At 46.3% G+C, this 25,123-nt stretch overlaps 1 protein-coding gene and 1 long non-coding RNA gene across 2 annotated transcripts in view; one reads left to right on the top strand and one right to left on the bottom strand.

Moving 5' to 3' along the window:
• The window catches only part of CHMP4B (charged multivesicular body protein 4B), a 48,002-nt gene extending 29,303 nt beyond the window's left edge, over positions 1-18,699 (bottom strand). Inside the window, exon 1 of the mRNA XM_004014502.4 lies at positions 18,372-18,699. Within this exon, the coding sequence (XP_004014551.1) occupies positions 18,372-18,561 (190 nt within the window). The 5' untranslated portion in view covers positions 18,562-18,699. The remainder of the gene's footprint in view (positions 1-18,371) is intronic.
• On the top strand, positions 18,082-24,749 carry LOC105606908 (uncharacterized). Its single transcript, XR_001044681.4, has 3 exons — positions 18,082-18,276; positions 20,733-20,894; positions 24,123-24,749. It is a non-coding gene; the product is annotated as an uncharacterized LOC105606908 (long non-coding RNA).
• The last annotated feature ends 374 nt before the right edge of the window (positions 24,750-25,123 follow it).

Here is a 25,123-nt window from a genome sequence, read left to right as displayed (position 1 = left end):
ATGCCACCACAGCATTTGTTGAGAAGTAGTGAGGCACAACTCACTGAAACGAGGAGACAGGAGCTGTGGATTTCAGTCCCAGGTTGGCTTTCATGAGTAATGTCACTTTCAATTGGTCACCAAACTCTCTGGGCCTGGGACACCCCTCTGTATACAAGACAGAAGAGTTCTAAAGTTGTGTGATCCTCCAGAGCTGTTTAGGAGACAGGAATGTAGTGTGGAAGTTAATAAAAGGGAGAGAACTCTTTTAATGGGCACTAGTAGAAACTTGAGGTTTTGAAGGCCTTAATTTAGAACCAGGTAAGTAAATGTCTTCCATATTCCTAAGAGATGTAGCTGCTTGTGGTGGTAGCAGATTTACACTAAGCGCAGAACGCCTTTGCAGAGAAGGCCATGGCTCTTCCCAAGACCCCCAGCATCATCTACTACTGTAATCCTCAAGAGCAGATTTAATTTAAGTGAGTCAAGTCAGGCCAGTCTTGGTAGCTGGTTCTTTTCTCCACTCCCCTCACACAGGAGATAAGTCCCCTACATTCCATGGCCTCAAAGCTGGGTCAGTGAGGAAGTCAAGTCCTACTGCAGGGGAGCACTCTCAATATGCTTAACTGGTCAGCGCCGAGTTTTTGTCCAGCCAAGCTTGAACCTGCTCGAGCCCCAGCAGAAACCTGTGGGTCTGATTTGCCAAAAGGCTGGCAGTCTAGTCAGAGGCAGGCTACTGATCCAGATGAGGAGAGATGTCCTCCAGCGTCTGCGCTGTTGCCTGGATGGAGCCTCAGGGGAGCAGCTAAATGCCATTATGCAGCTCTGGCCTCTGAACCAGAGAACTGAAATGGAAAATGACCTTTTACAAAATAGTCTGTAGCTTCCCCAACTTTTACAATGAGCAGGGACGAACACACGCTGTTAACACATGAAATGAATGCTGAGCTACTCCATCTTTTTACACAGCAAAACTGCTTGGAACAACATCTGGTTCTCTGGAGGATTGCTGTAATATGGCACTTGTTGACTCAGAGAATGTTAGAGCAGGAAGGAACCTTAGCATTCGTTTAATCCGTCCTTCTCGTTTTATTGTCGAGAAAACAAAGGCCCAGAGTTGGGCAGGCACCCGCCCAAAGATACCAGCTGACAGAGTCAAAACCAGAACCAGGCTGCTGTAAGTCCTAAGGCTCGGTTCGACCATCCTGCGTGGAGGCAGCACCCAGGGAACAGGAAAACTAACAGGAGTCCAGGAGCTCAGCAAACAAAAGGGGGAAAAAAAGAGTCAGTTCTCAGATTTTTGTGACTAGGAGAGAAGAGTCCAGGCCGAACTTGAAGTATACGGCCTCGTGAACAGAGGCCCTTGGCATCAGCCAAGGGAGTCACCAGCTCTCTTTTGGCTCAAAGATAAATATTAAGAGACAATTAAATAATAGCAAAAATCACAACTAACTGAGTGAGCCAGCCAGGCAGCTGGGGTGAAATGCACTATATGAAGCACCAAACGACCTGATTAAATAAAGGAGGCTGGGTTGAGCTAGTTTAGGCAGGAAATATTTATGAGCCTGCTTACCTTCGGCATGTAACCTGAGATTCTCTCAGAGTGGAAAAAAAAGTTGCTGTTCTGCCTCTATCCAGCTGCCTAGGGTGTGCTGGGCTTCGGAAAAAGCAGAAGGGGAAGCAGGAAGAAGTAACGGAGAAAAAGGGTGGTGAGCCATGTGTCCGCTGTTATAAGGCAACAGCCCCTCTACCCGCCTCATTCTCTCAAGTAATAATGGGTAGAAAGTCTACCGGTGGGAAACCTCACCAGGTGCTGGAGAAACATGGCCACTCAGCTCTCAGTTCAGTTGTTCAGTCGCGTCCAACTCTTTGCAACCCCACGGACTGCTGCTGCTGCTGCTGCTAAGTCGCTTCAGTCATGTCCGACTCTGTGTGACCCCATAGACGGCAGCCCACCAGGCTCCACCGTCCCTGGGATTCTCCAGGCAAGAACACTGGAGTGGGTTGCCATTTCCCTCTCCAATGCATGAAAGTGAAAGTGAAGTCGCTCAGTCGTGTCCAACTCTCAGCGACCCCATGGACTGCAGCCTACCAGGCTCCTCCATCCATGGGATTTTCCAGGCAAGAGTACTGGAGTGGGGTGCCATTGCCTTCTCCCCACAGACTGCTAGGCCCCACCAAACTGCTCTCCAGATAGAATGTGTCTCTCGGGCATGTGCCCCACTAAAATCGATAACACAGATTCCTCAGCTTGGCATCCAGGGCCTCCTCAGGGAAGCCACAGCTTACCTTTCCAACTCTTACTCCACCTGGGGCCACCCCCACCCCCACCCATACCCCATAATCCTCGCACCCCTGCCATGTACACAAGGCATAGGACCTTGGCTCCCACAATCCCCTCTGCCTGGAATGACCCTAACCCCCTCCCTGTCCCCAATCCCTTCATCTGTGCCCCATTCAGCTGGGTCCTGTACAGTCCCTTCACATGGAGTCTTTCACAGAACACTCAAAATGTTGGCCAAATTGGGTGGAACTTAATCTAACCACCCTTTTCCATCATCATCTGACAGAAACAAACAGCTACATCCTGGGATGCCAACTAGAGTGCCAGCTCCTAAACTTGGGAGTAGGGACCATTTGTGTGGCCTGGCCTCTCTGCCTCTTATCTCTGAAATAAGAGCAATAGTTCTTGTCAGAGAAGCTGATTGTCTGAGATGAGAGGCTTTGGGAACACACATTCCAAGTACAAGGTCATTATTTTCAACTCCCCTTAGGCCCACGCCCCATTGACCAACTAATGCTAAGAACTTAAAGCTTGTTTCCAGCCAAATGCCTCTTCTTGTATCACAAATGCCCCAGTGTAGAGCTGATGAGAGGGCTGCCCTGAGGACACTGGGTAGCCTGCTGGCTTTTTATTTCCACAGAGTGTGGAGATTTCCATCTCGAGTGTGGCTATCAATTCATGGTTTCAAGAAGAGCCTGGAGTTTGAGGCCTGCTGTTCTCTCAAATCGCATAGTATAATGCGTCAATTGGTTCCCGGCCTATGGATGTGGGCCCACGGGGACAGTTATCACTCCGCTGCTCTCTGAATGCACCGACCCAGCACTCTCTGCACACTGAGTGATGGATATGTCACACAATAACTAAAACCACCACCACCTCGCCACCTTCCACCATTCATCTCAGACACACTCCTAGGACAGAGACACAAAATAGTCGGTATTCAATAAATACTGGTTGAAGGGAATAATGTACCTTCTTAATTAACGGGTACTAAAAGCACAACTATTACCACACGACCGTACCAAATATTTTTTGGAACTAGGTAAGGATCCTCCAACCTGAAAAGACCGAGGGTCTCTGGGATGATGAAAGAGTCCTGGTGGGGAAGGATTCAGGTCCAGATCCTGATACTAACTACACTCCCAGAAAGCAGAGCCAGGAGGCCCTGAGCTATCTCCAAACCTTGATTTCCTCAGCAGAACAACAACAAAGATAGTCTAACAGGAAAGGCAAACGAAAACTACAATGAGGTACCACCTCACACTGGTCAGAATGACCATCATTAAAAATCTACACAGACACACACACCTACAAATAACAAATGCTGGAGAGAATGTGGAGAAAAGGAACGCCTTCTACACTGTTGGTGGGAATGTAAATGGTGCAGCTACTGAGGCAAACGGTTCGGTTGTTTCTCGAAAAACTAAAAATAGAGGGGCCATATGACCCAAGAATCCCACTCCTGGGTATATATCCAGACAAAACTATAATCCAAAAAGACACACGCACCCCTGTGTTCACGCAGCACTATTTACAACAGCCAAGACAAGGATGCAACCTAAAGGTCTGTCAACAGATGAATGGTAAAGATGTGGTATATACATACATACAGCAACACGGATAGACCTAGACATTATCATACTAAAGGAAGCAGGACGAAGACAAACACCACGCAGTATCACTCATATGTGGGATCTAAAACACGACACAGATGAACTTATCTATGAGACAAAAAAAACACTTGCAGACCTAGGGAACAGACTTACGGTTGCCAAAACAGTGCAGGGGAGGGGAGGGAAGGGCTGGGAGTTTGGAATTAGTGGATGCAAACTACTGCATACAGGATGCATAAACAAGATCCTACTGTATCGCACAGGAAATGATATCCAATAGCCTGTGATAAGACATAATGGAAAAGAGTATAAAAAAGAATGTATGTACAAATGTATCAATCACTTTGTACTGTAGAAACTAATAAACACTGTAAATCAACTATCACAAACCAACTCTTTGTGACCCCACAGACTGTAGCCCACCATGCTCCTCTATCCATGGGATTTTCTAGGCAAGAATCTTGGAGTGGGTTGGCATTTCCTTCTCCAGGGGATGTTCCCAACCAGGGACTGAAGCTGCCCATGTCTCCTGTGACTCCTTCATTGAAGGCAGATTCTTTACCCACTGAGACACCTGGGAGGCCCTCCCTTCATTCAACACCCTGTGATAAAGCATAATGGAAAAGAATATGAAAAGGAATGCATATAGGTACCAATCACTCTACTGTACAGCAAAAGCTAATAAACACTGTAAATCAACTATACTTCAACAAAATAAATTTAAAAATTAAAAAACACTCTAACAGGTGTTCCTGGCTCTGCTCCTTAAGATCCCTCCCCCTTAGGCCAACCTCTGAAGCTTTCGAGCTATACCTGTGTGGCTTCACCAGTCCTAGAATAGTGGTCCTCAACTCCAGGAGCTTTTGTCTCCTAGGACCCTCAGCAGTGTTTGCAGACATTTTTGGTGGCCACAGTTTGGGGTGGGGGTGTGCTGTGGACATCTAGTGAGCAGAAGCCAAGGGTGCTGCTAACCAGCCTGCAATGCACAGGACCACTCCCCATCCAACCCAAAATGTCCACAGTGCTGAGGCAGAGAAACACTGCTCTAGAGGCCACTGAGAGAAGGAGCTTACTGGTGTAGAAGAAATGGAACCAGGCTGGGAAGTGCACAATGCTGATGTAGCAGACTGGGAATGAATGAATACAGTGAATAAGAAAAGCTCTCAAACCATTCCAGACATGTAAGAACAATCTCCTGTCCATCTTCTCTCTGGCACTAGTCCCACTGTGTTAAGATGATTCAGTCACTCTAAGAACCCACAGCCTTGCTCCTCCTCAATCTGACCCAGCCCATTACTGACACAGCCTTTCGAGACTGAGCGTAAATGAGAGGGAGTCAGGATGGCGCAGGATGGGGCAGGAGAGACCTGGGGCCTCAGGAAGGCTAGCCTTGGCTCAGGCCCTAGGGAAACCACTTAATTGCTTTGAGCTTTCAGTTTCTCTCTCTGCAAAATGGGTTAACATCACTTTGTCCCGCCTGCCTTACAGAACTTTCTCTGGGTTTCAAAATAAGATCATGGATGTGGAAAGGGTTTTGGAAGCCACAGACCCAGCACAAATGTGAAGCACTCTCCTGCAGAGTAACCGGTGCTCATACTCTAGAGGGAATATTGTAAAAATTAATTTCCAATGACAAGACTTTATCCACTGGTATGTTATAAGCACTCAAGGTTATAGAGTCCTGGTCCTATGGAACACCAAAGATACCAGAGCCCACCATGATGCAGCCCATCTCAGGATGCCCAAGCTTCCTGGGTCAGCCCAGTGATTCAAGTAATCTGAACCTTGGCTTTCTCATCTCTAAAAGTGTAATACCACTTCATATACAACGTTGTTGAAAAGGTCAAATGTGATCAAGTTTGTAGAGTCCTTGCCATTTCCCAAAGATGGGGGGAATATTTTCATTTTCTGAAGATTTTTCCCCTGAAAAAATAATTTTTTGCTTCAAAAAAATTTTTTTTAGAATGATAAAAATAACTTAAGGTGTTTTTATAGTGTTATTTGTCCTTTATACCTCTGAAATTACCTCTAAAATCTAAACATAAGAAGAGTGGTCAGGGACTTCCCTGGTGGTCCAGTGGTTAAAACGCCACACTTCCACTGCAGTGGACATAGTCTGGATCCCTGGTTGAGAACTAGGATCCCGCATGCCGATGATGTGGCCAAAAGAAAGGGGTGGGGTGGGGGGGTGGGGGTTCTCGTAGCCGCAAGCCCTGCAGCCCTGACTCCTAAGAGCAACAAGGGGAATGCCAGGTTGATACCAACTCCCCCCTGGGACATGGCCACACAGGGCTATCAGCATCCACTACAACTCAACACCTAAATCTTTTAACTCCAGACCTGCCAAGCAATCTACAACCACTGACTACCCTTGAGCAAGATTCTAAAAGGAGAAAATGCTCTGGAGAGGTGAAAGCAACTGATCCAGCTAACAGAAAATTAAGAAACTAGTCTCATGAACTCTGGGGACACAGAGCTAATCAAACTCCTCACCCAAATGGGGAGCCTTTCAGATGGCTTCATCTGAGTGGCAACTCCTCTGCAAGCCTCTGCAGAGAGCAGCAGCCAGGCTACTCATGTGTACAAGTCTGTTTGCTTTTACAACTATCAAATCTACACAGATTACAAAGAACTTACAGTTCCTGCTTTAGCAGACAGTAAAGAAGCTACTCCTCAGGTTTATTAGTTACTATTTCTTTTTATAGGAAGAATAAGCTACACTTCAATATTCTAAAGCTAATTATTTTTATCACCCAACCAAGTTAAACATTTATCCATTCTTACCTCCCCGCCAAAGGGGCTTCTGATTCAAATAAGGTATGTTTTCAAAGTACTACATATATTACCATAGGGCTTCCCTGATGGCTCAGTGGGTAAAGAATCCACCTGCAATGCAGGAGCCACAGGAGATACGGGTTCAGTCCCTGGGTCAGAAAGATCCCCTGGAAGAGGAAATGGCAACCCACTCCAGTGCTCTTGCCTGGAAAATCCCATGGACAGAGCCTAGTGGGCTACAGTCCCTGGGGTCACAAAGAGCTGGACACGACTGAGCACATGGCACATTATATTACTATGCTCCTGGTTTTCCTTTCTCAAAACTTTTCCTATTAATTCAAAGTTTCAAGCACTCATACGTTTTGAATTCCCTACTTGCTTTAACATTCTACTACTCTCCAAAATAACTATTTAATAAAACACAGATTCAAGTAACACACACACACAGAGCTGTTTTGACTCCCTCACAGCATATCCTGTACCGTGAAATCTAAATGTGCTTCTAGAACAGATCACACTGTACCTTGATTACATCTGTTTACTTGTCTGTCACTCTGGCTAGACTGTGAGCACCTCACTGGCAATGACCTGACTCCATCTGCACTTACCCAGTAAACTAGGACAGTATCTGGCACACAGCTCAAGTTCACATATATTTATCAAATGGGCACATGAATGAAACAAAAGTTTCTAGCAACCTTCTTTCAAAATGGACTATCTCAGAACTTCCCTGGCAGTCCAGTTAAGACTCCACACTGCCAATGCAAGGGATACAGATGTGATCCCTGGTCAGGGAACTAAGATCCACATGCCTGCCATGTGGTACAATCAGTAAATAAATAAAAACAATTTTTAAAAAATAAAATGGACCATCTGAAACAAAAAACAAAACGCAAATGTCTTACCTATGCAGAATGAAGACAGAAAAGATTTGGGATCTCAACAGCAGAGTCCCGAAACAGTGCACAATCTCTAAATTCATTTCAAACCCCTTCCTCAAACACACTCTCCTCAAAGAGCCAGATGAAAGCAAAAGTTCTCCCCATTGTAACTAGAGCTGAGGTGGTGTCATATACCAAAAATGAAAGGCTTACACCCAACCCCCATCTCACCCTGCCCCACCTCGCAGCTACCTACTCCTTTATAGCGCAAGTCGCTCAGTCATGTCCAACTCTTTTTGACCCCATGGACTATACAGTAAATGGAATTCTCTAGCCCAGAATACTGGAGTGGGTAACTGTTCCCTTCTCCAGGGTATCTGCCCAACCCAGGGATCAAACCCAGGTCTCCCACATTGCAGGAGGATTCTTTACCGTCTGAGTCATCAGCCTAATGCAAAAGATCACATTGCCATCCCCAATCCTAAACTGAGGCCAATCTCCCAAACTCAAATCTCCACCGAGCTGCATTTAGGGTGTTCTCATGGGTGGCACCCATGGCCAATTTTGGACTTTAATTACTGCTGTCCAGGGTTTATCCCTTCACCAGGAGTTGGGCCTCCCGGGAGCAGGACTGTAAGGCAGGGCCCCACATTTCAGCTGGAAACCCTGACTGGGTGAAGGCCTGAACTCCTGCTTTGGGACCACAGAGCCTCCTGGCACTGAGCAAACCCAACCGCCCTGATTGTTCAATGGGAGAAAACTGACTTCAGCAGGCTGTGCCAAGCTCCAGGCCAAGACTCCTAAGCAACCTGATGCTTGATGCTGCGGCTTTCTGTTTTATTGTGTTGTATTTTTTAATATGTTGTTGTTGTTGTTTTATTTTGAGGGTGAAAAAGAGATGACAAAGCTTTTTGCTGGATTTTAAACCCAATCAGGAATCCCTGCTCAAAAACTCACTAACACCTTAAAATCCACAAAAGATGTCATTTTACAGAATCAAATAGGGCAAGTTTAATGGTGGAATTCCCTGTTTCATCATCCCACCTCACTCCCTCTTGCCTAGCTGAGAAACTCCTTGGATTTTTCTAGCTTTACTTTATCCAAAAACTCCTGAAAGAGATACTTTACCTAGGATGGTTCTAAGACTCCAGTCAGAAAACGTATGCGCTATTTAGTTGTGATAACTTCTTTCTCTGAGAAAGCCACAGATCTGTCCAATGGTAGGATCCACTGGTCCAAGCTGTGTCTTTTTCACTGCCTGGAAATCCACACGGCATCTCAGACGGCTCCCAACACAGAACAGGCACTCGGAGAACATCTGTTCCTCCTGATGCAGAAAACTGGTGGACCAGAACAGTATCAGTGCCAGATGAACAGAATAGGAAACAGTCATAAAGCCACTGAACCAAGAAATCAGAACTCACTGAAAAAAATTTCTGGTGGAAAAAAAATATGACTTTAAAAAACTCACTTCCTAGCCCACTCCAGGTGGAGTTATCTCTGCACCTGGGGTCCTTCTGGTGCTCTACACAAGCTCACTGGGCAAAAGAAAGTTCTTTCTTTACCCCCTGGTCCTCCCACCAGGCAGTGATGCTCACTGAGGAAGGGAACTACCGTTAACGTATTAGCAACTACCTCTAACTTATGAGCAACACCAGCTGGGGTTGCTGGCGCCTGCCAGTCAGTGGGCCTTCATGACCAACCGCTTTACTGAATACATGTCAGTTATCTAGATGGCAGGCTTCTTTCATGAAGAAGGCTGCTACCCCATCAGCAGGACACGTGTTCCAGTTCTTTTTCAAGGGAAGGAAGGCAGCCTTTCACTGAAATCTCCAACTATTCTGTGGCCTCATCAGAACTCTGAAGGTAGCTGGGATAGGCTGAGCTGGATAAGAGTTCAATCATTAAGCCGCAAAATGAGTGAGCAAATTAGCCAGGTACACAGAATTCCCGAGTGTCTAGGAAAAGAAAGAATACTGGCATGGACATGTGAAAAACGCCCAGCATTCTCACGTAATCCCTACAACGTAAGCAAGAAGGAAGAGGGAAAGCTATGTAACTATAGAGAGGCGTCTCTTTTACGTGCATACAAACCACCTGAAGATCTCACAAAAGTGCAGGTTCAGCTTCACTGGGCGTCCGCATGTCTAACCATTTCACAGTGTTCCCACAGACCACACTTCCAGCAGCAAAGTTCTGTTGTTATTGCTGCTGTTTTCAATTTTTTAAAAACTGAAGTCAACTTACAACACTGGTGTCTTTTGTTTTAACTGAAGTATAATTGACCTACAGCACTCTGTTAGTTTCAGGTGCCCACACAGTGACTCAACATTTCTATACAAAACAAGCACCCTGATAAGCCGAGCTATCATCTGTCACTATACAAAGTTATTACAATATTACTGACTAAATTCCCCATGCTGTGCACGTGTCCTCTGACTTTTTTTTTTAACATTGTTTTATTTTGGGCTTCACTGGGCCTTTGACGCTGTGCTCGGGCTTTCTCTAGTCGTGCTGGGCAGGCTTCCCATGGCGGTGGCTTCTCTTGTTGTGGAGCACAGGCTCTAGGAGCGCAGGCTTCAGTCATTGCCGCGTGTGGGCTCAGTAGTGGTGGCACAGGCCTGGCTGTCCTGTGGCACATGGAACCTTCCCAGGCCAGGAATCAAACCCGTGTCCCCTGCATTGGCAGGGGGGTTCCTAACTCTGGACCACCGGGGAAGTCTAACTCATTTATTTTTATAACTGAAAGTCTGTACCTCTTCATCTCGCTCACCTATGTCATTCACATCCACACACTCCTGTCCTCCTCCAGCAACCACCTGTTTATTCTCTGCATGAGAAGCAAAGTTGTATAGTAAATATTGTATCCTGTGTTTGCAGCTGAAGAAGCTGATGGTCAGAGACAGGAGGAGACTTTTACCAGCAAGCAGAGGTGGAATGTGAATTCAGGTCGCCCGATCCCAAACTTAGAGCTTTTTTTACTAGACCATATCCTCCTGAGCTAAACATCCAGGACCATGAAGACATATAGCTTTCCTGCATCCCTCAAGTTAGCCCTCCCACTAGCTCTGCCATGTAACGTAGAGGGAGGAGGGAAAGCTAGAAATAGAAGCTATGGGAGAATCAAGCCAGCCAGATGCTCGTGTTAAGAACTTAAATCATTCAATCCTTCAGCTAAGGCTCCTTAAGAAGGATCAAACAAACTCTGTGCGTGTGTCTCACATGTTCAGTTGTGTCCTACTCTTCGCGAACCCATGGACCATAGCCCACCAAGCTCCTCTCTCCATGGAGTTTCCCAGGCAAGAATACTGGAGGGGACTTCCCTGGCAGTTCAGGGGCTAAGACTCTGTACTCCTAACGCAGGTGGCCCTGGTTCGATCCCTGGTGGGGAATCTAGATCCCATATGCTGCAACTAAGAGTTCACACGCCACAACTAAAGATCCTGCATGCTGCAATGAACATGGAAGATTCCGACGCTGCAACTAAGACCCAGTGCAGCCAAATAAATAAAAACAATAAATATTAAAAAAAAAAAAAAAAGAATACTGGCATGGGTTCCATCTCCTCCTCCAGCAGATCTTTCTGACCCAGAGATCAAACCAGTATCTCTTGGGATTCTTTACCACTGTGCCACCTGGAACAAATTTTAGGGGCTCCTAGATGCTTGCTCCTTCACTAATGAAAGGCCACAGGAAAGTGTAATCAATCAAGTGTAAAACAACAACAACAACAAGAAAAATTCTCAGTGATATGGAAATTATCAGGGCCATACAGCACACAGAACTAAATTAATTCCTAACAAACAGCCAGTCCTGCGTGTTCTGGGCTGCAGTGCTCAGACCTCAGCTGGCACATTTATAGAGTGGTCAGCTCTGCCCACTTCACACCTTAAGAGCGACACTGATGAACAGGAGCCCACCTACAGGAGGGTAACAAGGAAAGAAGAAAAACACCAGGCCAGGAACAGTCAATGGAACACAGAATATCTGTCCAAGAGAGGTGCAGGTTGAGACTTAAGCCCCATCTGCCTTGATCTATCTTCCCAAAGGGGGATTAGACCTGTTTTCCGAGGCAGAATTCACCACCTGTTTTTCCAGCTGAAGCAAACAGTTCACCATTGTCTAGTGTCAGGGGTGGCATTCGCCCCTAAACCTTCTAACTCCAGATCCCACATTCTTTCCACCAGCTCAAGCTGCTTCCCTGAGGAGCCACCACCCCAGCCTGTACCGGAGGTCGGCACTACAGGAAGATGGATCTCAGTTTCAAATAAGAAAGGTGGATTTATAGTCAGAGCCGTCCAAAGGCAGACTACGCAGTAGCATGAGAGGACAAGGCACCTAATACAAATCCTGTCGGCAGAGAGGTTCAATCAGAGGCTAATCGCTCAGCAGGAACATTGCGAAGGGAATCTGGGTACTGGATGCGTGGCTGTGTGAGATGAACCTGCCAACCCTCAGAAATGAATTCATCTCTTCCTGCTGGATTTTCCTCTAACACTTCATTTGTACATGGTTTGCCTTTTATCAGTTACTCGTACGTGTGCATGTCATCTTCACTAACTGTGTGCCCTTGTAGCGTCTCATCCATCTTTCCACCTCTTAGTGTGCCTGAGACTGTACTGGGAACCCAGGGAAACGTACGCGCCTCCTCTGTGCTGGGCACTCTGCTAGGCACTTTACACGTGTCGCTTTATTCTACAGCCTCACAAGAACCCTAAGAAGTATTGTTCTTACTCTGTGTTTATAGATGGGGAAACAGACTCAGAGAGGATAACTGCCAAGGTATTGCTGGTGAGTGGTGAACTGGCACTCAGTTTGGAAATCTTCTACCTACACCTTCGTGCTACTTTCCTCCTAAAAGGAACTCAACAAACGTCTGCTGACTTGAGCCAGACACCTTAAAAACAGCCCAGTACTATATCCAGCTAGGCCTCTTGTTGTTTCCTGTTGCTATGCTCAAATTTTCCTTCTAATTATAACCATCCATCCTCAAAGGAGGAAAGGAAATGGCAACCCACTCCAGTATTCTTGCCTGGAAAATCTCAATCCATGGGGTTACAGAAGAGTCGGACACGACTTGGGTGACTAAGCAACAAATCCTCAAAGTGACCAATATAAAGTTGTCAATTTTTGGATATCCTCTTTCTCACTTTTTTTAAAGACAGTGGCAGAGTACAAAACAACTCTGGGTAAGAGGATCAAGTTTTCACAAACTTTTCCTATGCAAAGGAATCTCTCAAGGCCTCAAGAACCCCAGTCTCCTCCCAGCAGGCCAGAACTCCATCTCAGGACTCTGGACCACTGTAAACATCAGGCCCTGGCTTTCTGCCCCAGAAGTATATGGTTCAAACACATCTTCACAAGCTCTTCTCCAGAACCTAGCTCTCTACACTCAAACCCAACTCAGAACAACTCAGAACTTCCTTGAGCAAAATACTCCAGCTCAAAGGTCCTCACGTTTAGCTAAACTTCCAAACAAAATCTATCTTGAATTTCAAATCACACTAGAAACCCACTGGCAGGCACTTTAAAAATGTTTAATCTTCCCACCCAATAGGAAAAAAAAATTTTTTTTTTTGGTAACTTGAATCAAAGGCGCTAGCATGTTTGGAGAGCCAACACATAAGGCCTCTCTGACACTCCATCTGTCTTAAGAGATAAACCAAAGCCAATCTGGCCAACCATCTCTTTAAGCAAGAAACTTAAGCAGCACCAGGGGCAATCGCCATTGCTCAGTTCCCTGGGTGGGTTTCAGGTTTTCCGTCCCTGGGCCTCGGGGACAGGCGCTCCTGCTGGCACATGTACCATTAAGACGCTGTCCTTTTCAACCTGACATCTTGATTACAGAGGACCAAAAAGCCAAGATCACTATAAATTTAACTTATGAAGATGTCTTCCCACATGCTAACATTTTAGAGCAACTTTATTAAACATGAGAAAGCCACCTTGGCTCCAGCAATGAACAGGACTTAATGAAGATTTATTTCCCATGAGCGTCTGGCCTATCTGCCTCCATCAGACATTTTCAACTGAACCCAAATGAACCTAAAAATGAACTGATTTGCATCCATAAATCCAAGAGAAATGTACCAGTGTAGGGGGAGGTATCCAACCTGTATTTCTCAAACTCATGTAAGTCTCTTGTTAAACTAAAAATATTTCAACAGTCAGCTTTCATTTTTATTAAAATGGGAAAACAGATAAATCTGAGCCACATAGGGTAGCTTATTTCATAACTAGTTACAATGCCTTAAGAAGAAAACAATGTTTGCTATATGATCATCTTTCTTAAGGAGAAAACCAACCAGGCACTGTTTAGAAAGATCCCAAAAAAGACCTAAGCTGGGGAGATTTTTGTCAGTTCACCTACACCGCAACTCTGGTTCCCATCCAGTTCTCAGAGAAAGAACTTTTCCACTTGACAACTGAACCCAAGAAGTTTGCTCAAGGGGTTGGATGGGGTGGGAGATGGGAGGGAGGTTCAAGAAGGAGCGGACATATGTGTACCTATGGCTGATTCAGATTGATGTATGGCAGAAACCAACACAACACTGTAAAGCAATTATCCTCCAATTAAAAATAAAATTTTTAAAAAGTTTTGATCAATAACAACTTTATCAGTAAAGGACAGTTTACTTACTCAATATTTACAGTGTGCCACACTCTTTCTTATATTATCTTAGCTAGTCCACACCATAGTCATGTAAGATGAATACTATTTCCACTTGATAGAAAAGTAAAAATGACAATATTTAAGTGCCTTGGATGTATCTGTTTTCTCTATATTCCCAGTACTAAGCTCCTCATGTTAAGCATGGGACCTAAGGCACAGTTTAAGAGCCTGCCACATGCCTAAGAATGAATATATAACTAAAGAAAACGAAAAGAAATTTGGGGAAAAAAAAATGTAATCCAAACTTTGTTCTAGGCCCCTAACTAAAACCACTTATTGGAACATACTTGCCTGATGCAAATAATTGACTTGAACTGCAGAGGTTTGTTTCAAAGAACCAGTTGTCATCTTTCTAACATGTATATCACAAAAATAACATCCACGTTTGGTTACACACTTCACAGGGCAGGGCCTAGTCCTGTCTCACTTCTTTTCCCCGATTCAGCACCACACCTTGCACAGGTGGGTGTTTAATGAGCTAAGCGATGACAAAGGTCATGATGAGGCCTACAGCCAGCACAGGAGTAAACAGAACACAAGATGCCCATGGCCACCGGAAGACCTGGTCTCTGAGTCGAGATACCTCCTCTCTCCAGCCTCGGTTTCCTCTCCAGACAACAGGAATGACAGAACATACCCCCCAGACTGTTTGCATGCGTTTAACAGATACTTACTGAGCATAAATACTACATGCAAGCACTGTGCCAAGTCCAGTAGACACAGTAATGAACATGACTAACATATCCTGTCTCATGGGGCTCAGTCTCAAGGAAATATCATGAGACTCATGAGAAAAAAGGAGTTTCACAAATGTCAAAGGACTCACAGTTATGAAGTCCTGCCCCGCCTCTGTGTTTCCAAACTTGATTAATGGCATCGCTATCCACCCACTGTCTGAGCTATCAGCTTAGGAATCACCTTCAACTCCTCCCTCTCCTTCATCGTGCCCACAGTTGTGATCAACCACCAGCCTTCTGATTCTCCTTCAGAAAAGCCTCTGATGTTTATTACTTCCTGTCAGGTCTTCCATGCTTCTCTAGGCCCTTTGTTCCCACCTGGAGTCTCTCTGTAATAATGATAATGGCCACCATTGATTGGTCACTGTATGCCAGGCATTCTACTAAGAGCTTTACATGCATATCATAAGTTAATCCGATAAGGTAGACACTAGTACCCCTACTGATAAGAGGAGGAATCTGAGGTACAGAGTGACCTGCCCGAGACATGGTTCATGACGAAGCTAGCTCAAACACACTGTCCATGAGATTCCACCCTGACCCTTTACTGGACTCCTGCTCCCAGTCCCTTCCTGGTCAGCTGACACTCCTTCATTGAAACAGCTGCAGTGCTTTCAGAAATCCAAGCTGACGGATCTCTCCTGCTTTAAGATAGCCAATGCTCCTCACCATCTCCAGGTCAAAGTCTCAAGGCTACAGGTCACTCCCTAGGGTTACCCACCTGCTCTCCTGCCCAACAGACTCCCACCAGGGGATGCTGTCACTCGGGGCTCCCCAGTACCCTTGTTGACCACTTCACATCTCCCTCCTCAGCCAAGCTGCTTTTGCCCTTTGCCCTCCAGACAAGAGTCTTCTTCTCGGCAGCCTGAGCCCCATGTAAACACACACACTCATATCTCAGCACTGACTGGTGTTTCCTCCTTCCTTTCCCACTCTTCCTCCTCTCTCCTCTTCAAGCTCTTACACACAAGCTAAAAAAAAAACAACACACACACACACTTCCAAAAGGAGGGCAGGCACAGTGTATTTTCATCTCTTCCAAGTCCCAGCACAGTTCGAGTCAATCAGTGACTAAATGAATGATAGGTTGTGGTGTTAACACCTCATAGCACTGTCCCTATAAGCAAATACAACTTTTCCCCTGGAGGACACTAAAAAGAAGGGGAGGTGGCTCCTGTCCTCTCAGGTAAACTCAAGAAAACAGACTGCTTTCCAAAATGTTCTCACAGGTAGCTGAGCCTGGTAGTCTCATAGCTGGCTGGCAATCTCTCTGACAATTCAATCACCTCTAGAACTGCAGAAACAAAACTAGCTCCAGACCAAAAGACCACAGGAGACCTGCCCTCTCAGATGGGAGATGATGTAAACTGATGCCCTCCTCCGTCCAGCAATGGGCAAAGCCCTCCCCAAATGCAGACTGGTCAAAACACCGACTGTCACTACCTCTGTGAACAACAGAGGATCCTGATTGAGGGAGAGTCATGAAAGAAAAATGCTAAAGACAGCAAAATCTAACCCTGCTTTCCAGCTCCGGAACTACAACTGGAGTCCAAGCCGCAAATGCCCAGCTGCCTTGGTCCTCACCCGTCTCCCCTCTCCCATTCGCACCCCCCATTCCCATTCTCACCCCCACAAGTCTGTTTTCCAAAGAGAGGCCCAATGTGTTTTTAAAACAATGTGAATGATCAGGACAGCCATAATTATCCTCCAACAGTTTTCCATCCACTTGGAATAAAATCTAAACTCTTCACCAGGAAGTTCAAAGTCCACTCCACACCCACTTGCATTACACCTCTCTCCTCTTCAGTCACTGTATTCCATAAACAGAGGTCTTCTGTTTCTTAAAAGAGGCCAATCTCTGGGCCTTTTCCACTGCTGTCTGCTTGCCTGGAAGGATTCTCCCCTAGATTTCTACAGAACTAATAACTTCTCAAGGTTCAGTTCAAACTTGACCTTTTTCAAGAGGACTTCCCTGACCACCTTATCTAAAGTGGCACCCCTTCCTACCCCATCACTCCCAACCCGTTTTGGTTTTTTTTTTTTTAGCACTTTCCACCACTAGACAATATTTTCTTCATCTATATTCCTGTCTTCTCCCTCATGAGGGTGGAAGCTGTGTTCTGTTCACCCTCTGAATACCATGCACGTAGTAAGCCACCCAAAAGAATTTCCAGAGTATCTGTTGACTATCATCAGCAAAGGAGCATCCTCAGGGTGGGTTATTCTGCTCCTTTGTTAGAATGATGAAAACATCGAATTAACCCCTACTATATTCTGGGCACTGTAAATCCACCATCTTCCCTTCAGAGGTAAATTCACTAGCTCAAGGTCACACAGCTAGTGACTTGCAGATTTCTCAGTTAAATACTTGTTTGTCAAGCTCCTAAACCCGTCTCACCTTTCCTGCTTCTCAGGGGAAGGGTTGTCATGCTACGGTTCACCCTCCTATTGCCATAACAACGAGAAAAATCAAATATTTCTAAATTGCTTTATAGTTATTAAAGCATTTTTACATTCACCTGACTTAAGAGGAATACAAATCGCTTGCCCAGAAAGCCACACAACAGTAAGTAAAGTGCCTCAGAGCTCAACAGCCCCGCCCAGAACCACAGTAGTGGGGACTGGGGGAGGAGTCAGGGCCAATGGAGGCAAGGAATCCTTATTTCTGGTACACAGGGATCGCGAAGCGGTGAGTCACCGGGTGAAGGCTTGAGCTACGTGAAACTCTGATAAAGCAACAAGAAGTGAATCACAAGAGCTGGAAGGCACTTTAGGCCTACAGAGGACAAACCCTGGCTGATGGATGGGGGAAATGAGGCTCAAGAAGATTAGTAACTTGCTCAAGTTCACTCAGCAAGTGAACAGAGCTGGAACCAGGGAGTTTCCTCTCCCCTAGTTCCCTTTCCTCTCCATCTAGGCTTCTCAAGGAGAATTCTGAAACAGGAGATGGGGAGAGGCCAGGGACAGTTCATGGACTTCACAGAGGAATCGGGAGAGGGCAGGGGTGGGACCAGGAAGGACACAAGTGTTGGGATGGAGGGCTGAAATGAGCCAAGGAGGCGACGGCAGTATCTGAGGGGGGGGGGGGGGGGGGGGAGGGCAGGCAAGAGGGAGGAGGAAAAGGCGGAAGAAAAAGAACAGAGTGAAGGCGGAAGAGGGAGAAGTGCTGTGAAATTAGGGTCTGAAGGGGCCTGGCAGAGAGCGGAGAGCCTGAGACGAGAGGGCTGGGATGACAGTGTGACGATGCAGGGGTCCAAGGCTCCGGGAGACACTGAAGGCAGTCGGATGGGGAGGGGTCCCGGACCCAGAAAGGCAAGGAAGGGAGTCTGACAAGGTAAGAAAGAGTTTCAGGTCCCGAGCAAACACTGGAGCAAGTCTGACGAAGGTGGAGTCCGGCCAAGGGAGTCTGAGGGGGCCCGGCCGACTCACCGCGCTTGTTTTTAGTGCCGTGCTTCTTGGCAGCCGTCAGCTCCTGCTCGATCTTCTTCTCCAGGAATTCCTGCTTCTTACTTAGCATCTCCTCCGTGTCCCGAAGCCTCTGGATGGCCTCCTGGGGGGTCGGGCCGCCCTTGCCGGCCTTACCCCCTCCAGCCCCGAACAGCTTCCCGAACACCGACATGGTTGCTGCTAGCCGCGCCGGCCTACGCCGTCCGCTCCGGCTCGGCTCGGCTCGGGCGCCCGCTCCTCTCCCCGCCGCTCCCTGCCGTCGCAGGCCTCTCCTCACCTCCGCCCCGCAGCTGGGCCCGGCCGCGCCACCTCCCACAGGCCCCCACGCCCGGCCCGGCAGGCGTCAGGGAAACACGCCGCTGACTACAACTCCCGGTAGGCAACGCGCCGGCCGTGCTTCAAAGCTAATGGAAGGAGGCGCGCTGCATGCCGGGAGACTATAGTCTTCCGGCTGAAGACACTCGGCGGCGCGTCTTTTTGGTCTAGCTAGGATCAAAGGGCGGGGTGGCATGCTGGGAAATGTAGTCTCCTTGGAACTAGTTTTGTCGGGGCGGGGGTGGAAAAACAGGAAGAGAAGTAAGAATATTTTATAAAACAGTAATTAACGTTATGCAGTTTCTGTGATCCAAACATTGTGAAGTGCTTTACTTGCATTATCACATTTACTTATCATAAGCTTGTGTGAAATAATACTCTTACTATTTTCAGTTCAGTTCAGTTCAGTTCAGTAGCTTAGTCGTGTCCGACTCTTTGTGACACCATGAACTGCAGCACGCCAGGCCTCCCTGTCCATCACCAACTCCCGGAGGCCACCCAAACCCATGTCCATTGTGTCGGTCATGCCATCCAACCATCTCATCCTCTGTCGTCCCCTCCTCCTGCCCTCAATCTTTCCCAGCATCAGGGTCTTTTCAAATGAGTCAGCTCTCCGCATCAGGTGGCCAAAGTATTGGGGTTTCAGCTTCAACATCAGTCCCTCCAATGAACACCTAGGACTGATCTCCTTTAGGACTTACTATTTTGTAGGTAACAGCGATGGCATCCCACTCCAGTACTCTTGCCTGGAAAATCCCATGGACTGAGGAGCCTGGTAGGCTGCGGTCCATGGGGTCGGGAAGAGTCGGACTGGACTGAGCAACTTCACTTTCACTTTTCACTTTCATGCGTTGGAGAAGGAAATGGCAACCCACTCCAGTGTTCTTGCCCCGAGAATCCCAGGGACGGTGGAACCTGGTGGGCTGCCATCTATGGGGTCACACAGAGTTGGACACAACTGAAGCGACTTAGCAGCAGCAGCAGCAGCAGCAGCAGCAGCAGCAGCAGCAGCAGCAGCAGCAGCAGCAAGACTCAGGTTTCCCTGGTGGCTCAGTAGTAAAGAATCCACCTGCTAAACAAGAGACACAGGCTGATCACTAGTTAGAGAAGATCCCCTGGAGGAGGAAATGGCAGCCTACTCCAGCATTCTTGCCTGGAGAATCCCATGGACAGAGGATCCTGGTGGGCTACGGTCCAAGGGGTTCGCAAAACTTTGGGTACAACTTAGCAACTGAACAGTAACAACCAAGACTCAGAAATTGAGTGACTGACTAGCTTAACTTACTAGCCATGTCTTCACATATGCTGTTCCTCTACCTGCAATGCCTTTCTGTGCTTTATTCACCTAACTGATTCTTTGAAACCTAGCAGAGGCTAACAGCAAAGCTGGACTGCAAAGGTTCAGAACCCTCCTTGAATACTTACTTGGACACGTTACCTCCCTTCCTCTGTGTGCGTCCCTTTCCAAAACTGTTAACTGGAGATAACAGGACCACCTCTGAGCTTGTGTAAGATAGGGAGTTATAGGCCTCGCACAGTAGGTGCTCAGAAATGTGTATTTTATTCTAGGTCATTATTATGCACAATAGCAATTAAACCAGGAGAAGACTCAAAACTTTCAAAAGTAGCAGAAGTATTGAGGGTTGTTTTTATTTTATTTTTTTGCCCGTTCATTACAAAGGCCAACTATGTTATGGGTTCACATATCATTATTTTCCTTTGTCTTTTGCTGTCAAGAATCACTTCTCTGTCTATTAGCAGTGAGTCTAGTAGCCAATATTTCCCTCAAGCCCACCAATCTAATTTGTTGCTTCCAGTCTTTTGCATTAGTAAACCAGTTCTGAGTAAACCTGTTCTGAATGAGGAGCTGAAGTGCTTACCTATGAAGAAAAACTTAACTTCTTCTTTTTTTTTTTTTTTTATCACTTCCTGGACTCTGTTGCCTAGGAACAGAGTTTCAGATAAATGAGAGCTTAATGGAACTTCTCCTCTATTATTTCACATATATGAATCTTGTCTCCTCCCCAGACTATTATCTACATATAGACAAATACAAGCTTTAAATGTGATCCTTGATGTTTTGTTGCTGTAATCTGCCACAACCCCAGCCTGCACCTACAGGTAACTATTTCCAGAGGATGAAAGAGTCTGTCTCACCCAGCTTTCTAGGTTGGAAACACTTTTTCAAAGGTAAGAGACATGCTAGAATTGTCAAGAATTCTCAGCAACATAAATTGTGAAACATAAGCCAGACTTGAGTTTGTTTTGTAATTGAGACATTGCAGTATTTTAACAAGCTTTGCCAGTCGTAAAGAATCCGCCAGCAATGCAGGTGACTTGGGTTTGATCTGTGGGTCTGGAAGATCCCCTGCAGAAGGAAATGGCAACGCACTCGAGTATTCTGGCCTGGGAAACCCCAGGGACGAAGAGCCTAGTGGGCTACAGTCCATCAGGTCACAAAAGAGTCAGACACTATTGAGCGACTAAACAACAATGACAATATTTTTATCAAAATAAAAAACAGAAACAAGGAGGTTTCCGTCAAGTCATCTAATGGGTAGAACAACCCCTCCATATCTAAGCAATCAGCCTCTCCCCTCTTAGCTAAGTCATGCTGCAACCAGACACACAGGTAACAAACACTTGCTCGGTTTGAGCCATGACCCAAAGAATATTTGAATGACCAGACTCTGTAGACCTCACCACCACCAGTCTCGTATTACTGTGGGGAAAACCATGGATGCTATCAGAGCCCCTCATGTCATAACTCTGGGAGCCCAGAAAAACATCTTGGGGATATGATAGCAGAACACTTAATCTTTGATACCAACCACAATCAGTTGGTGTGGGTCACTCAGATTATTGGGTTGAGAAGAAGTCTGAGTCTGCATCAGGACATTTTGTAAAAATATGCTGAGATCAATTCATGATGTCTGCCTAGTGTGTGTGAGATGGGAGGTGGTGACATATGGGCAAGGTAGCTGCCATCATGACTGAGGATTCAGCTGCCTTGGTAGGGATTCTCAGGGCAATACTGGGCTTCCCTAGTCTTCATTTTTTCTGGGCTCTGGTCTCTTGGGCAAATGCATAGCTTTTTCAAACTGAGGCCAACTGTTACTGATCTCAGAGGGAGAGCAGTGAGCATTCCTGAAGAGAGATCTTAGTTCCCTGCCCAGAAATTGAACTGGGTAACCTGGATGAAAACCCAGGAATCCTATCCATTAGACCACCAGGGGCTAGAGGCCAGAAGCAAAGGGCCCTGATTCTTTACCAAGCTTGAAAGCAAGAATATTTCAAGGAGGCAAAAAACTGTGAAAATAGGAAAGTTTATTATTAGAGACATAGCATAACATGTAGGAGAGCGCCCAGAGAAACAGTTTGTTTAAGACAGAAGCAAGGCAGAAATATGTACCCAGAGAGAAAGGATATGGGCCTCCTCTCCAAAGAGGAGGAGCATGGTAAGTCAGAAGCTAGGCAGGTACACACACCCAGTGAGGTGTACGGGTGTCCGGAACGGGGAGCACAGTAAAAAGGTCATTTAAATCACTCATATAGGGAAGGTCCCTAGTGGTCCAGTGGCTAAATTCTGTGCTCCGAATGTAGGGAGCACAGGTTGGATCCCTGATCAGGGAACTAGATCCCACATTGCCACAACTAATAGTACGCATGCCGTAACTAAAGATCATGGCATGCCACAGTGAAGACCCGGCACAGCCAAATAAATAAATATTCAAGTCACTTATATAAGACAGTGCTTCAAGGTCTTTCTCTACATTTGGCCAATTATCTTGTTTCTTTCTTCACACCTAACTGGTCGACGTACCCTCCCCTAGATGCATATGCAAATTTTCTCTAAGATGTATCCTACCTCAAAACACTTTGGGCACGTACCCACATTTATTATGGGTGGGATTGCCTCCCTTTTCAACCCCCAAAAAGCCTTCTTGCACACGTGCAGATAGGGAAGTCTTCTTTGACCTCAGGAGTGGGCACTCTATCTCTACTTTAGCAAAGCTCAGCTTCTGACACTAGCTTTGTCCTTGGAGTGTGTCTGGGTGAGAACAAACTTTGAATTTAACTCCGCTTAACAAACACCAACTGTCCAGCCCAGGGGCCCATCTACCTCCTACCTCAGTATTAGCTCATTAAAAACTATGTGAAAAGAATGGGCTACCATGGCTTGCAATAACTTGAATAGCTTGCTATTCAATATGCTAACTGAAAGAAATTAGACACACAAGCCTGTGTGATTCCATTTACACAAAGTAGAAAAACAGGCAAAGCATGCATAATCAATGGTGACAGAAGTCAGAATAGTAGTTACTTCCTGGGATAGTATATACCAGGCAAAATTACCATGGTGGGTGTGCTGACAGGTTCTATATCCAGATTCAGTGGTGTTCACATGGGTGTATACAAATATATATTTTTATACTTAAGATCAGTGTCCTTTGCATACTTTATACACTTAACTAAACATGTTACATTGAAGTTTAAAAAATGTCCCTAGTAAAAACAACAATAGAAGCATACAAAGTTTTGATTTGTTTACCAAATATCTTGCAATCAAAAATCTCATCTCTATCCACCAAAGCCCCATGAAAGAAGCATGACTATACCATTTCCATGTTACAGTTGAGAAAACTGAGAACGACCAAAGTAGAAATCACCCAAGGTCGTGTGGTTAAAGACACCCTGCCATATATTTGGTACCTTGTAGGCATCATTCTGATGGGAGACACAGACCTTTGGTTTTGCTTCAAAACCTACACTTGGCCTTTTCAAGATGGCCACCAGAGATAGAGCCATCTTCCTTCCATGCCCCTCTCTGGGCTCCTTTGTTGGAACCTCTGACCTACTGTGACATTGTGTGTCTGTTGCATAACCCCCTGGATCTCACAGACCAGAGGGACACTCATTCCCATGCCTCGTGCTGGTGACATTGTCTTCCTGAGGGTCTCTGCTTTCAGCCTGGGAGCCCACCTTTTAGTCCCATGTTCTGGATGCCTGTTCACGAGGGAGACCTGTGCTGGCCCTCAATGCTCCTGAAGCTCCCAAACGTCCCATGACCAGTGGCAGCTCTCGGGTCATTAATATGCACTCCGAACGACGCCCTGGCAGCCACTCTGCCAAGCAGCTTGCCCTGTGGCTCTCCTTCCCAAAGAGAATCTGTTTTAAAGTTCAAGTGTACATTTCTCAATTCAGAGTGGGAGTCAAGCGGTCTCTACAGTGAGCCACCAGCATGGTTTCAGGTGGTTCACGGGGACTAGGTGCCCATGAATAACAATGTGAGGGAGTCAGATTCAGGTCAGGGTTTTTTTTTTTTGGCGGGGAGGGGGTCTGGGATTGCTTTTTGAAAATATCTTCAGCACAAGAAAAAAAAACAATTTGTAACCATGTATGGTGACATATATGCAGATGGTGACTGCAGCCATGAAATTAAAAGATTATTGCTCCTTAGAAGAAAAGCTATGACGAACCTAGACTGTGTATTGAAAAGCAGAGACATCACTTTGCTGACAAAGATCCGTCTGGTCAAAGTTATGTTTTTCCCAGTAGTCATGTATGGATGTGAGAGTTGGACCATAAAGAAGATGGAGCACCGAAGACTTGATGCCTTTGAATTGTGGTGCTGAAGAAGACTCTTGAGAGTCCCTTGGACTGCAAGGAGATCAAACCAGTCAATCCTAAAGGAAATCAGTCCTGAATTGGAAGGACTGGTGCTGAAGCTGAAGCTCCAATACTTTGGCCACCTGCTGTGAACAGCCAACTCATTAAAAAGACCCTAATGCTGGGAAAGACTGAAGGCAGGATGAGAAGGAGGTCACAGAGTATGAGATGGTTGGATGGCATCACCAACCATGAAAGTCAGGGAAGCCGACCCCCAAACTCCTCCTTCCCCAGTGAATATTCCACCCCTTTACTTGTAGGCCCCTCCTAACCAGATTGCCAAAGAGGCCTAGGGCAGCAGTTCTTCACCTGTCTGCCCCCCTCTGCCTCTGAGAATATATCTTTGCTTAAATAAACTTTCACTTACTTTCTTAACTTCTCTGCTTGTCTCTGAATTCTTTCCCAACAAAGAACCTCAGGTTCGCCAGAGTCACTATGATCCTTCAGGTCAGGAGAGCTGGATCTGAACTCAGTGAGCCTGAGAAGACCCTTCCCCTCTCCGGGCTTCAGTTCACTCTCTGATTCAACACAGTGAAGTTGGGCCTTGACCTCCTGCCTCAGCTTCTGTGACGAACCATATGCCAGCGACCCTTGGCCAGTAGAGGGAGTCACCCCCAACCCTGATGTAGAATTGTTAACTCCGTGACACCAACCCCCTCCAGGTCCTGAGAACCCGCAGGGCACATGCTGGCAACCCTGGGGACTGGGAGCATCTGCAACTGCCGCTGTCTCTCCCTCCTCCCCAGGGG

Source organism: Ovis aries, chromosome 13 (genome assembly GCF_016772045.2).
Source record: "Ovis aries strain OAR_USU_Benz2616 breed Rambouillet chromosome 13, ARS-UI_Ramb_v3.0, whole genome shotgun sequence".
NCBI lineage: Eukaryota > Metazoa > Chordata > Mammalia > Artiodactyla > Bovidae > Ovis > Ovis aries.
Note: the sequence above shows the minus strand (reverse complement) of the source record. Positions and strands in the feature narration are given on the sequence as shown.